At 45.4% G+C, this 14,948-nt stretch overlaps 1 protein-coding gene across 1 annotated transcript; it reads left to right on the top strand.

Annotated features, from left to right (window-relative positions):
- Nucleotides 1-416: 416 nt before the first annotated feature.
- LOC125551295 (protein FAR1-RELATED SEQUENCE 6-like) lies at nt 417-3,957 on the top strand. The gene has a single exon (XM_048714477.1). The coding sequence runs from the start codon at nt 685-687 to the stop codon at nt 3,688-3,690; it is 3,006 nt and encodes a 1,001-aa protein (XP_048570434.1). The 5' UTR covers nt 417-684; the 3' UTR covers nt 3,691-3,957.
- The last annotated feature ends 10,991 nt before the right edge of the window (nt 3,958-14,948 follow it).

Genomic DNA, 14,948 nt, shown 5'->3' with positions numbered 1-14,948 from the left:
ACATGCCAAATTTTGGTAGTCTGGTGGCATGTTTTGTGTAGTGTGGTGGAGTAGCCGGACGAAGCGTGTGCGTCGACTTAGTGGCATGAGTTTGTATTGATTTGGGATATGGTAATTGAGGTATTCGGATGTGGATTACATTTTTTAAATAGTACCCGGTCAGTGCCCGTGAACACGGCCGGGCGCATCCACGGGCGTTTGATGGGTCGAATTTGTCAAATCCGGCTGTAGATGCTTTAAGGCGGGGCCATGTGTCAGCCTCCTACACCCGTCGACCCACGATATCGCGGATCCGCCACGTCCCCAGCCTTCTCTCCGGAGTCCAGATGCAAATCCGTAAGCACACCCAGAAAACTATCCTCTCCTCCTTCCGTACTCATCTCTCTCTACTTTCTCCGCCCCCAGAAGCAACTCAGACCCCCCCCCCCCCCCCCAATTTCCCTTCTCTTCCCCGGCGACGTCCCCAAGCCCACCAACTCCGGCCAGATCGACGGCCCCCTCGAGCTCCTCCACCCCTCCCGGTGCCCCCGCCCCCCTCCCGGTGCCCCCGTACAGTTGCCCGCTCCGAACCCTAGCCATTTCGCGCCGCGAGGTATCCGCCCCCCTGTACCTCTAGTGTTAATACTTTTGGTTTTGGGGAGGCGTCGCCACTGGCTGCGGGGTGGGTAAATACTCGGGCCACCCATGGAGGAGGGTTCTGAGCGGCCCCCTCACTCACGCGCCACCCGGGCGCAAAACCCTAGCTGTGAGGAGGAGGAGGCCGCCGGGCTGGTCAAAGACGAGATTGCTGACGATCTCAACGCCGACCCCGCGGAGGACGAGGATGAGGATGAGGTGGTTGTGGAGGAGGGCGAGGACGAGGTGCTCGTCGCCTCCGACGACGACGACGGGGCGGCGGACGGCGCCGGAGGGGATGACGACTTCGTGCCGCGCACGCTGGAGGAAGCTCTCGTGCCGCGGGTGGGTACGGTGTTCGACTCCGTCGACGAGGCCTTTTCGCTCTACAAGGCATACGCCTTCCGCATGGGATTCCACGCCGTGCGCCGCACCTGCCACAACTACGAGGGGATTCGCTACCGCTCCACCTTCAGCTGCACTCAAGCTGGCAAGTCCCGGGAAGGGGCCGCCCCGTCGGAAGATTCAGGCGCCCGCTACCCACTCCGCAACAAGCGTGGGGCAGCCACCCCGGAGAAGCGGGCTCGGCGAACCACCGCCGAGAAGACTGGATGCAAGGCGATGCTGATCATCCGTGACAAGCGGGTGAACGATAGGTGGAAGGTGGAGTTCGTCGACTTGGAGCATAACCATCCTTGTACACCTGATATGGTGAGGTTTTTGAAATCCTACAGGGAGATGCCTGAGTCAGCCAAGAAGAAGGCCAAGATTACTGTTGAGATGGATGAGACGGTGGAGAAGTCATTGAGTGAGATTGCTGAGACCAGGAAGTTTCCCACTCGCCCCAAGCGGAGTGTCAGTGGTGGAGCTGCTGCTGGTGGGTTGAGGTTTAATAGAACCGACAGTTTTGTGCAGCGCTTCGGGGACGAAGACCTCATTGCAGTCAAGAAGTTCATCGAAATGATGCAGGAAAAGAAACCAAACTTCATTCATAGCTGGGATCTTGATCAGGAAAGTCGCATGAAGAATTTTTTCTGGACAGATTTGAGGTCTCAGGCCCAGTACCGCTACTTTGGTGATGTCATTTCACTTGATGTAATGTACTTGCAGCACTCTCGTGCTAGCCTCCCTTTGGCCACACTCCTTGGGGTGAATAACCATGGCCACCTTGTGCTACTTGGTTGTGGTCTGCTCTCCAAAGACAGTAAAGAGAACTATGTTTGGTTGTTGAAGAGGTGGCTGAGCTGTATGAATGGCAAGCCACCAGAGGCGATTACAACTAGTTATTCAGATGTCGTGGCAGAGGCTGTGTCTGAGGTCTTGCCAGATGCAAGGCACCGGTTCTGCTTTTGGCATATCTTGAAGAAGCTCCAAGAAAACGTGGGACGTACACATGAGAAAGAGGCAATTTCTTTGAGATTCAAGGAGGTTGTTTATGACACAGTCACTCTTACTGACTTTGAAAAGGAGTGGGAGGCCATGGTTGAGCATTACAAGCTCAAAGATAATGAATGGTTCTCTGCACTGTACAGCTGCCGGAAGCAGTGGGCTCCTGGTTATGTCAATCATTCGTTTTGGGCTGGCACATCTGCTATCAGGAAGGTTGAAAAACCAGATCCATACTTTGATGGTGTTGTGACAAGTAAAACCACATTACCAGTTTTCCTTGAGCAATATGAGACTACCCTCAGAGGGAAGCTGGAAAGGGAAGCATACGATGATTTGCGCTCCTATTATTCTAGGCTCACTTTGCTGTCAGGATTACCATTTGAGGAGCAACTTCTGGAGCTGTATACAGTACCCATGTTTCAGGCATTCCAAGACGAGATCAAGCAATTAATGCATGTTATTTGTAAAGAGGTAGACAGGAGCGGGAATTCAATTACCTACATGGTCAGCGAGTTAATACAGGGCAAGAAGGTTGACTATACAGTTGTCTACAACAATTCTGACAAGGATGTTTGGTGCATTTGTCGCTCTTTTCCATCACGGGGCATTCTTTGCAGCCATGCTCTGTCTGTTCTGAAGCAAGAGAATGTGTTGATGCTGCCATCAAAGTACATCCTCAGCCGCTGGAGGAAGGACTTCAGAATTATTCACGCGTCTGCAAGCCCGAACTCTGTGGCATTGCAGAGAGATTTGAGCATTTTTGATGATCTCTACGTGCGTGGCCATGAATATTTAGAAGATGTTATCGATATTGGGGCTAGAGAACCTGAGTTGAAGGAGTTTGTGCTGTCTGCCATGAAAGAAGCGAAGGGCAAACTAGTAAGGCCTGGTCAGACCCAGCAAGGTGATCAGCGGGTTGATGTAAATATGGCAGTAACTGGTCAGGTATCCGCTGATAGAAGAGTTGATGTGAACATGGCATCAAACACCACATCCATCATTCACAGGGACAGAAGGGTTGAGGCAAACATGCCATTAAACACAAGAGCCCTGGTTCATGAGGATAACATGGCATCCAACACGACATCCCTGATCCATGGGGACAGAAGAGCCGATATGGAAATGCAAACACCCCACCTTATCCACAGAGAGGGAAGAGTTGACATGAACATGACAGCCCCTCACTTGATGCAGAGGGAGAGAAGAGTAGACGTGAATATGACGTCCCCTCACCTGATCCATGGGGACAGAAGAGTCGATATGAACCTGGGGTCGCCACACTTCATACACAGCGACAGAAGAGTTGATATGAACCTGACATCCCCTCATCTGATACATGGGGACAGGAGAGTTGATATGAACATGGCGTCACCACACCTGATACATGGAGACAGAAGAGTTGATATGAACATGACGTCCCCTCACATGATACATGGTGACACGAGAGTGGATATGAACATGGTATCCACTTCTCAGGATGATGCGATGCACACTTTTGATTTGGTGAACGTCAACCTGGAGAGTTCTTTGCCAATGGCTGCAACAGATTTCATGCAAATGCATCCACACCCACCAGTTTACCATCCCAAACAACTCAATATGAGAGATCAGGTGATGGACTCAAACAAGAGATCCAATGTGGAAACAAATACTTATTTCATCGGAGGTGGAATGCATGTGGGGTAGTTTAACTGTCTGCTGCTGTAACATTTGTTTAGAAAGGGAGACGACCTTCTTGTATGTTGATATGTATGTTCTTAGTTCAGGCAGTACCACTAATCAACTAGTTTGTACTAATTGCAGATCAAACATTGATTGTTGGTAGCTCTCCTGTACCATTTCCCCCCTGTTTGGCAGTTGCAGTTAGCTACTTGAATGGCATTGTTCTCTGCATATATTTGATAGATATCCATCTGGTAATTGCAAGTGTGATGCCTCTAGTTTCGCAGCTTAGATGATGTTTGTTCTGGTTTGAGCTGTCGATAGCACTGTATTGCCTTGTGCTTTCCATTTTTTATTTGTGCTGGCAGCTTATCCCAACATAAAATTTAAGATTAAAGTCTAGTACTCCCTCTGTAAACTAATATAGGACGTTTTAGAGACATCTCTAAAACGTCCTATATTAGTTTACAGAGGGAGTAGTTATTATGATTATAACTTCGTGGCTTACTCGCAAGCTATGTTGCAGTTTAACTGCTTTGGCTCTTTTTTTTTGGCTGTAGTGCATCTGCTGGGAAGCAATTGGTTGGATATCATGGAAATATTTCTTGTAGCTGTGTTGTTTGAGAAGGTGGCAGCTTGTTATATTTCAGGGTTAAGGTAGAGAATCTTTTATAGATAGAGAAGGAGCTTCACGTTCAGTGCACAGCATTGCTTCAAGCTGGTTCCCTGTTCTACACGAGCAATTAGTTAATATTCGTCTGTAAAGAAATATAAGAGCGTTTAGCTTTTATATTTCTTTACGGAGGGAGTATTTGCCTTCTGCTGCGATGCAGCAGCTGATGTGCATATTGGCATGCTAACTTTGATCTTAGCATTTCATAGGAAATCTATGTGAGCCAAGCTTGTGGTATTCGCTTTGTTTGATTCGAACTCCCTATAATTGCTTGGAAACGCCCCAAAATCGTGTTTAAGGAGGTGTTTTGGAGAGTTCATCTTATAATCATCTCTGGCCTGGATGCAGCTTTGGAGACGTTTTTCAGAAAAGCCTCAAATTGGAAGAGATTCTGAGGCGATTCTCCTAATTGATTGAGGGGTTTCTCAAAAATCGCCTCCAAATCAATGGATGTTTTGAGGCGAACCTCACCGCCTCTGGCATGCAGGGTATGTTCAAATTTCATTCTTCTATGTTCTGTTTTTTTTTCTTTTTTTTCTAAGAAAGGCAAAAGCTTTGCCTTTTCATTTCATTAATTAAGAAAAACAGGGAGAGTCCCAGTCGCTACATCACAGAAGGCTGAGAAATCTCCACGTCTGAAATCGCCCAGATTGGCCAAAAGCCAGACAAGGCGAACATCAAAGCATCCGGACCTGAAACTGAACAAGAATATCATTGCCATTCGTCGTGTTCTCCATCATGAAGATTGGAGTCATTGGACCTACAGAGTCATTTTCAAGGGTTGATGAAGCAGAGTGCTGCAAGAAAAAACCATATGCCACAACTTTATAACATCATCCTGATACATATCAAACATATTAGAAGTCTTTTTCGGATTTTCAGAACTTCAGCAAGGTGCACTCATCAGCTGTTTCAATCTAAAGTGTTTGCAGAACAACTGTGTAGCGATAAGACCTTAAACAGTCTGATCTCTATGTTCCGGTGTCATCCCTGGATCAGTAATGCTGACACCACACAGTACTCGGAGGATTTATAACAGAGTTGCAATCACACACTTATTATATCAAGTGTCTCAAGAGAGAACTTATTACAATAAATATGGCTTAAGGCCATCTAATAATGATAACAGCGGAAGGCTTGAAAGATAAGTGAGTTCATCAACTCCAACGGCATCACTGAGTATAGAACCACGACCTAAAACTCCTTAATCGTCGTCTGAAAAGTCTGCAACATTAACGTTGCAGTCCGAAACGGGTCAGCACATGGAATATGCTGGCAAGGTAACACATAGAGAGTAATGGAATGAAACAGCTATACTATATGCATATTTGGCTGGTGGAAAGCTCTATGATTACGGTTTTGCGTAAAGCCAATTTTTCCCTACTACAAAGGAATAAATTTATTTAACTATCATGATAGTTGTTAAACATTGAGAATGATTGACAGCATTCTCAATCCCAATTAAGCATCATCATTACAAAATCCAACAAAATTAATTTAGAGTAACATGTTGAGATTCACATGATAATCCAGGTACTAGATACTCAAGATGTCCATAACCGGGGACACGGCTAATCATGATTAGTTTATTACACTCTGCACAGGTTTGCACACTTTTTCCCACAAGACTCGATCGCCTCCGTTTGGTTTCTCGCACTACATGGTGTTTGAGAAGACGGATGACCGAGACACAGTCTTTCAGAAGCGCTAGCACCTTACGATGGATAGACCGTTACACCTACTTTCCCCTACATCTGCTAGTCTACCCTGTAAGAGTTCGCACGACTTAATCAACTATGCCAGAGCCCATAATGGCTTGTGGCTGGACACGGAAGTTTCTAGTATGAATAATCTCATGATCCCTTTGAGTCTGGGTGGCGGTCCAAAAGAAACAGGCAATCCTGGAATACCCAGATACCTCAATCCACCCAGATATGTGTTTAATTTGCCACCTTAGATAAACCATTAATTAACAAACTCACATCTACCATGAATATCACTCACCCAATCCACGTCTACTAGTATAGCATAGCGTAATGGCAAACGTAGAAGTAACTCCCAAAGGTTTGATAATAAAACAGGTAATAGGTAGTACCTCAACTACTTCCCATCCCACAATCTAATTAGATCCTAATCATGCAATGTGTGAGGATTGATCTAATGCAATAAAACTAGGTAGTAGAAAAGGTATGATCAAAGTGTTACTTGCCTTGCTGATGATCCGCGAAACCTAGAGATTCGAAGTAACAGGCGGTGCACTCCGGGTATTCTATCGCAGACAAACAAACAAGCATACAATAAGTACTCATCTAATGCACAGGTAAAAGTCAAATAAGAGATCTAACCAGAAAGTTCAACTTAAGAACTCCGGTTTGCAAAAAGAATCAAATCAAACGAAGCAACGGAAGTCAAACGGGGAAAGAAAACAACTTCATTCTACTAATCTGGATCTAAGGCAATTTTTACAGTAGCAAAAACTTGTTTAAGTTGGTTAAACGGATAGAGGGTTTCGAGACGAAACTCCAGGCACTTGAATCGCCTGATTCCGATAAACGAGCGAAAAGTTATACTAAAACGAAAATCGGATCAGAAATCGCGATCAGAAAAATCGCGGATTTAATCCGAGAAAAAGAAAAACGACGAATGTTCGCTAGAACGAACGAACGGACGAACGCTTGCTAATTAAATAAATCGAAAAAACCGATCTATTTAAAAAAACCGACGAAAAACCAACGGTTTTTCGAAAAAATGGCGGCACGGATTTCGAGGCGAGGCGAACCTCGGGCGGCGGCGGCGTCCGGCTCCGGCGACGGCGCAGCGGGCGGCGGCGGGGCGGCGACGGCGGCGGCTCGGCGGGGCTGGGGCTAGGGTTTCGGCCCGGGGGTGGGCCGGCTTATAAAGGCTAGTCGGGCCGGAGTCCTAGTCGGACACGGCCCGTAGGTCGGTGCGATTTTTTTTAAATAATTACGTGCAGAAGAAAAATAAAAAGAAATACTAAACGGACTCCAAAAATCCCGAAATAAATTTTCGCGGGCTTCTAAAATCAAGCCGCACAGGGTGAACATTTATTTGGGCCTAAATGCAATTTTGAAAAACGCACATTTTTCCTAAATTCAAATAAAATAACGAAAAACTCCGAAATAAAATCTTATTTGATTTTATTATTAAATCCTCAATATTTTTTTATTTTGGGAAAGTCATTTTATTCCCTCTTTCATATTTTTGTAATAGAAATAATTGATGATAAAATAATTTAAATCAAATGATCCTATTCTCAAAATTTGAGAAAACTCAAATATGAAAATAAAGAATTTCCCAACTCTCTCCGTCGGTCCTTGAGTTGCGTAGAAATTTCTAGGATTAAACCAAAGGCAAAATAAAATATGATATGCAATGATGATCTAATGTATAACATTCCAAATTGAAATTTTGGGATGTTACAAACCTACCCCCTTAAGATGAATCTCGCCCTCGAGATTCGGGTTGGCTAGAAAATAGGTGAGGGTGGTCATTGAGCAAATCTTCCTCTCGTTCCTAGGTGGCTTCATCCTCCGTGTGGTGGCTCCACTGAACTTTGCAAAACTTGATAACCTTGCTGCGAGTGACTCGGCTGGCAAACTCGAGAATCTTAATTAGTTTCTCCTCATAGGTCAAATCGTTATCCAACTGAATTGCTTCCAATGGCACTGTGTCTCTCAAGGGTATGTCAGCCATCTCCGCGTGGCACTTCTTCAACTGAGAAACGTGGAACACATCATGAACTCCTGACAATCCTTCGGGCAATTCCAACTTGTAGGCCACTTCTCCCATACGCTCCAAAACTCGATATGGTCCTACAAATCGTGGCGCTAACTTTCCTTTAACTCCAAAACGCTTTGTTCCCCGAAGTGGTGATACTCGAAGATAAGCTCTATCTCCGACTTCATAAACTGTCTCCTTGCGTTTAGAATCTGCATAACTCTTCTGCCTGGACTGGGCTATTTTGAGCCTACCGCGAATCAATTTCACCTTCTGTTCAGACTCCTTAATCAAGTCAGGTCCAAACAACTGGCGGTCTCCAACTTCATCCCATGACAACGGTGTCCTGCACCTCCTTCCGTACAAGGCTTCGAAAGGGGCCATCTTTAAACTGGTTTGGTAACTGTTGTTGTAAGAGAATTCTGCATATGGCAAATTATCGTCCCAACTAGATCCATAATCTAGCACACAAGCTCTCAGCATATCCTCCAAAATTTGGTTGACTCTCTCGGTCTGTCCATCTGTCTGTGGATGAAAAGCCGTACTGAATTCTAGCCTGGTATCCAAAGTTTCGTGCAACTGCTTCCAGAACTTTGAGGTAAACTGGGTTCCTCTATCTGATACGATACTCCTCAGAACTCCATGTAAGCATACAAACCTGGTCATATATATCTTTGCCAACTTAGCACTGGTGTAAGTGGTCTTTACCGGGATGAAATGAGCTACTTTTGTCAACCGATCGACTACAACCCAAATCGAGTCATAGCCTGAACGAGTCCTGGGTAATCCCGTGATAAAGTCAATGCCTAACTTATCCCACTTCCATTCGGGTATCGGCAATGGCTGTAGCAATCCTGCTGGCTTCTGATGCTCTGTCTTTACTCTCTGACACACATCACAAACTGCTACATACTCCGCAATATCTTTCTTCATTCCGGTCCACCAGAAAATATCCTTCAAATCCAAATACATCTTGGTATTTCCTGGGTGAATCGAATACGGTGAATTATGTGCCTCTTGCAGAATCAACTTCCTGATCTCCGGGTCATTGGGCACATAAACGCGCTCTTCAAACCATAGGGTGTCGTGCTCATCCTCACAAAATCCTTTAGCCTTTCCTTCGCTTATTTTCTCCTTTGTAGAGGCAATCTCCTTGTCAGTCTTCTGAGCTTCTCTGATTCTATCCATCAAAGTTGACTGAATCTCCAATGCTGCTACATAGCCTCTCGGAACTATTTTCAAACATAGATCACGAAGATTTTCTGCTAACTCCATTGGTATTTCTCCCGTCATTAGTGTATTGACATGGCTCTTATGGCTAAATGCGTCAGCTACTATATTAGCCTTTCCGGGATGGTAATGCAATCTCATATCATAATCCTTGATGAGCTCCAACCATCTCCTTTGTCTGAGGTTTAACTCCTTCTGTGTGAAGATGTATTTCAAACTCTTATGATCCGTGTACACCTCACAATGGTTTCCAATGAGGAAATGTCTCCATGTTTTCAATGCATGCACTACGGCTGCTAACTCCAAATCATGCGTAGCATAATTCAACTCATGAGGCTTAAGCTGTCTTGAGACATATGAAACAACTCCCCTTTCCTGCATAAGCACTGCTCCAAGTCCTCGACGTGAAGCGTCGCAATACACCTCATAGTCCTTGGTCTGATCTGGCAAAATCAACACTGGTGAAGTAACCAATCGTTTCTTCAACTCCTAGAAACCAGCCTCACATTCCTCGGTCCATTTGAACTTGGTATCCTTCTTTGATAACTCCGTCATAGGCTTCACAATCTTTGAGAAATTCTCAATAAATCTCCGGTAGTATCCTGCGAGTCCAAGAAAACTCCGTATCTCTCCAACTGTGGTTGGTGCTTCCCACTTGGTCACGGTATCAACTTTAGTGGGATCTACTGCTATACCTTCTCCGGATATAACGTGTTCGAGGAATCCTACTTCCTTCAACCAAAACTCACATTTTCTCAACTTGGCATACAACTGATGTTCTCTGAGCTTCTCAAGTACCAATCGCAAATGTTCCTTATGCTCCTCTTCATTCTTCGAGTAAACCAGTATATCATCAATGAACACCACGACGAACTTATCCAAGAACTCCATAAACACTTTGTTCATCATGTTCATAAAATAGGCAGGTGCGTTAATCAGACCAAATGACATAACGGTATACTCGTACAACCCATATCTGGTGGTAAAACCTGTCTTAGGAATATCCTGTTCTCGAATCTTCAACTGGTGGTATCCTGATCGCAGATCGATCTTGGAAAATACCTTAGCTCCTTGCAATCGATCAAACAGATCATTAATCATGGGTAGTGGGTACTTGTTCTTGATGGTTACTTCATTCAATCCTCGATAATCAACAACCATCCTTAATGATCCATCCTTCTTCTCCACTAAAGTACTGGCGATCCCCAAGGCGAAGAACTTGGGCGAATATATCCCTTATCCAGTAAATCCTTAATCTGCTTCTTAATTTCCACCAAATCCTTTGCAGGCATCCTGTATGGTCTCTTAGATATTGGCCCCGTGCCTGGCAATAGCTCAATCAAAAACTCAATATCTCTATCCAGTGGCATGCCTGGCAACTCTTTTAGAAATACTTCAGGGAAATCCCTTACCACTGATACTTCCTCCTGCACAACTCCTGTTAAACAATTTACTTGTGTCCCTTTTGGCACATGTCGGGATACATACTTGATCCTTCTCCCTTCTGGGGTGGTAAGCAAGATTGACTTACTGGCGCAATCGATGTTTCCTCCATACATCGACAGCCAATCCATACCCAGAATTACATCCAATCCTTGTGATTCCAAAATGATCAAATCCGAGGGAAACACATGCCTACCTATACTCAATGGCACTTGAAAACATCCTTGACTGGCCATATACTCCGCTCCCGGTGAGCTTACTAGCATAGGTTTTCTAAGAACCTTAGTGGGCAAGTTATACTTATCCACAAATCCCCTTGATACGTATGAATGCAATGCACCAGTATAAAAAAGAACGAGTGCAGTAAATGACTTAACCAAAAACTTACCGATTACGGCATCCGGCTGTTCTTCAACCTCCTCCACGTTAACGTGGTTCACCTATCCCCTGTTGAAAGGGTTCGGCTTCTTCCTAGAACTTCCATTGACATTTTGGCCTTCAGGACATTCATTGGCATAATGTCCGGTCTTCTGACACTTAAAGCAAGTGACTTGGCTCAGGTCCTTCTTGGCTGGGGTTGATGGGTTGGTGCGATTCTAGCCGTTGCTTCCTCCATTGCCATTACCATTCTTGGTGCCATTGTGATTGTGCGAGCTACCTCCTCCATGGGTATGCTGAAAATTTCCTCCCGATCTAGGGGTAAAACGTGGCTTCTGCTGAGCTCCTGAATTGTACTTCCCTTGTCCATACTTCCTCTTGCGATTCTCAATTTGCTGCTGCTTGCCTTCAATCATAAGAGCACGGTCTACCAACTCCTGGTAGTTGTTGAAGGTTGCTACCATCAATTGCATGCTCAACTCATCATTCAGTCCTTCCAGAAACTTCTCCTGCTTAGTTGCATCCGTAGCAACGTCATCTGGGGCATAACGTGCTAACTTACTAAAGTTCTCCACATACTGGCCAACTGTCCGTCCTCCCTGGCGCAAGTTGCAAAACTCACGCTTCTTCATGGCCATAGCTCCTGCTGAAACATGGGCAGTACGAAAGGCCTGCTGAAACTGGTCCCATGTGACAGTGTCGACAAGGAAAGTGGATGTGAAATTCTCCCACCATGATGCTGCGGGTCCTTCAAGCTGATGTGCGGCAAACTTCACCTTCTCCGCATCTGTGCATCCTGCTGTGGTCAACTCTCTAGCTGTCTTGCGGAGCCAATCATCTGCTACAATCGGCTCGGTGCTACTGGAAAACACCGGCGGATTTAGCCTAAGAAAACGGGCTAAGTGATCAACATGTGGTGGTGGTGGTGGGTTGTTGTTGTTGTTGTTCCCCTGATTCTGATTCTGGACTAGCAACTGCATCAATGTGTTCTGCTGCTAGATCAACTGGGTGAGCTCCGGTGGAAAGGTAAATCCGGGGTCACCTCTCGGAGGTATCTGAGGGTTTAGAAAAGATGAGATGTAAGAATAGAGGGGGTCTAAAGAGAAAACACTACCCATATGCACATGAGGCAAAAGCAAACAATTCACTTCATTCAATCAAACAAGGGCATACAATCGATCTAACTATCGCAAAAGTGCTCGGACTACTGTATTTACATGGTGGACTACTACTACTGATGAGGTGGTCTACTAGAAATATTCTTCGGTTGCAGACTCCATGATACCTGCTCCTGCTTCATCAACATACTCATCATCGATATCATCTGGATCCGAGTCGGTGTCGTCGATGATGATGTAGTCTTCCGGGCTAATCTCCTTGGGTTCTTCGTCTTCATCTACTGGTGTAGGGCCTCCCATAAATATTGCTAGCTTCATTGTTAGGTCGGCATTCTTATCCACTAGTACTTCTATTTCCTCTTCAAAATCTTCACGTGTAGCCTTGAGTTCTTCCTCCAGTTCCTTGATTCTTATCTTAGCCTTCTTCAGATCTATCATGTCGGCGCACATCTGATTCTCCTGTCATCGAATGTGCTGGTTTAATTCCTGGATAAAAGCTGCAATGGATCTATCCCTTCTGGTGCTAATCATCTCCCAGTGCTCATCTCGGCGCCCACAAATCTGGTAGATAGTATCCTTGAGATCACTGCGGTAGACTTCTCCAATGCGTCCCATGGCGATGTGAGCTGGCATGCTCTTTCCTAGACTCCAAGTTGGTGCATCGAAAGAAAACTCTATGGGCTCAGTGACTGGCATGAACGTCCTTCCTGGAACTTGAACTTGAATCGTTCAGCGCTCTTCTTCAGGTAAAATGGTTTTCCAAGCTCATGCCCGGGGAGATATCAAGTCTCCGACAAGTTCTTCAGCTGTAAGATGGAGGAAAACAGTTCTGTCAGTGAGCACATACTCACTATGTCTGGGTTGCATAACCGCTTGACTCAGCTGGGAGTTAATCTCCCGGATGACGCGGTCATTGACAGAATCCTTCAGTCGCTTCCACCGAGCTACAAGAGCTTTGTGATGAACTTCAATATGCAGGGGATGGAAAAGACCATTCCTGAAGTATTTGCAATGCTGAAATCAGCAGAGGTAGAAGTCAAAAAGGAACATCAAGTGTTGATGGTGAATAAAACCACTAAGTTCAAGAAGGGCAAGGGTAAGAAAGCCTTCAAGAAGGACGGCAAGGGAGTTGCCGCGCCCGGCAAGCAAGCTGCCGGGAAGAAGCCAAAGAATGGACCCAAGCCCGAGACTGAGTGCTTTTATTGCAAGGAGAAGTGGTCACTGGAAGCGGAACTGCCCCAAATACTTAGCGGACAAGAAGGCCGGCAAAACGAAAGGTATATGTGATATACATGTAATTGATGTGTACCTTACCAGTACTCGTAGTAGCTCCTGGGTATTTGATACCGGTGCAGTTGCTCACATTTGTAACTCAAAGCAGGAGCTGCGGAATAAGCGGAGACTGGCGAAGGACGAGGTGACGATGCGCGTCGGGAATGGTTCCAAGGTCGATGTGATCGCCGTCGGCACGCTACCTCTACATTTACCTTCGGGATTAGTTTTAAACCTTCAATAATTGTTATTTAGTGCCAGCTTTGAGCATGAACATTGTATCAGGAGTCTCGTTTAATTCGAGATGGCTACTCATTTAAATCCGAGAATAATGGTTGTTCTATTTATATGTGCTGCTGCTGGAGCCATCTTCCTCAACCTCTCCTTCCCCTTGCTGGATCAAGAAGGAGGAGACGTTACGCTAACTGTACGTGTGTTGAACGCGGAGGTGCCGTCCGTTCGGCACTAGGATCTTCGGTGATTTGGATCACGTCGAGTACGCCTTCCTCATCCCCGTTCTTTGAACGCTTCCGCGCGTGATCTACAAAGGTATGTAGATGCAATCTGATCACTCGTTGCTAGATGAACTCATAGATGGATCTTGGTGAAACCGTAGGAAATTTTTTGTTTTCTGCAACGTTCCCCAACAGTGGCATCATGAACTAGGTCTATGCGTAGTTCTCTTGCATGAGTAGAACACAATTTGTTGTGGGCGTTGATGTTGTCAACTTTCTTGCCGCTACTAGTCCTATCTTTCTTCAACGGTATTGTGGGATGAAGCGGCCCGGACCAACCTTACACGTACGCTTACGTGAGACCGGTTCCACCGACTAACATGCACAAGTTGCATAGGGTGGCTCGCGGGTGTCTGTCTCTCCCACTTTAGTCGGAGCGGATTCGATGAAAAGAGTCCTTATGAAGGGTAAATAGAAGTTGAAAAATCACGTTGTGGCTTTCACGTAGGTAAGAAAACGTTCTTGCTAGAACCCTATTTCAGCCACGTAAAACTTGCAACAACAATTAGAGGACGTCTAACTTGTTTTTGCAGCAAGTGCTTTGTGATATGATATGGCCAAAGTTGTGATGAATGATGAATGATATATATGTGATGTATGAGATGTTCATGCTATTGTAATAGGAATCACGACTTGCATGTCGATGAGTATGACAACCGACAGGAGCCATAGGAGTTGCCTTTATTTTTTGTATGACCTACGTGTCATTGAGAAACGCCATGTAAATTACTTTACTTTATTGCTAAACGCGTTAGCCATAGTAGTAGAAGTAATAGTTGGCGAGCAACTTCATGAAGACACGATGATGGAGATCATGATGATGGAGATCATGGTGTCATGCCGGTGACAAGATGATCATGGAGCCCCAAGATGGAGATCAAAGGAGCTATGTGATATTGGCCATATCATGTCACT

This window comes from Triticum urartu, chromosome 4 (genome assembly GCF_003073215.2).
Source record: "Triticum urartu cultivar G1812 chromosome 4, Tu2.1, whole genome shotgun sequence".
NCBI classification, from domain to species: domain Eukaryota; kingdom Viridiplantae; phylum Streptophyta; class Magnoliopsida; order Poales; family Poaceae; genus Triticum; species Triticum urartu.
This window is presented reverse-complemented; position numbering and strand designations above follow the sequence as displayed.

Coding starts and splice junctions, on each gene's coding strand:
- LOC125551295 (XM_048714477.1), top strand. CDS start 685: ATGGAGGAGGGTTCTGAGCGGCCCCCTCACTCACGCGCCACCCGGGCG.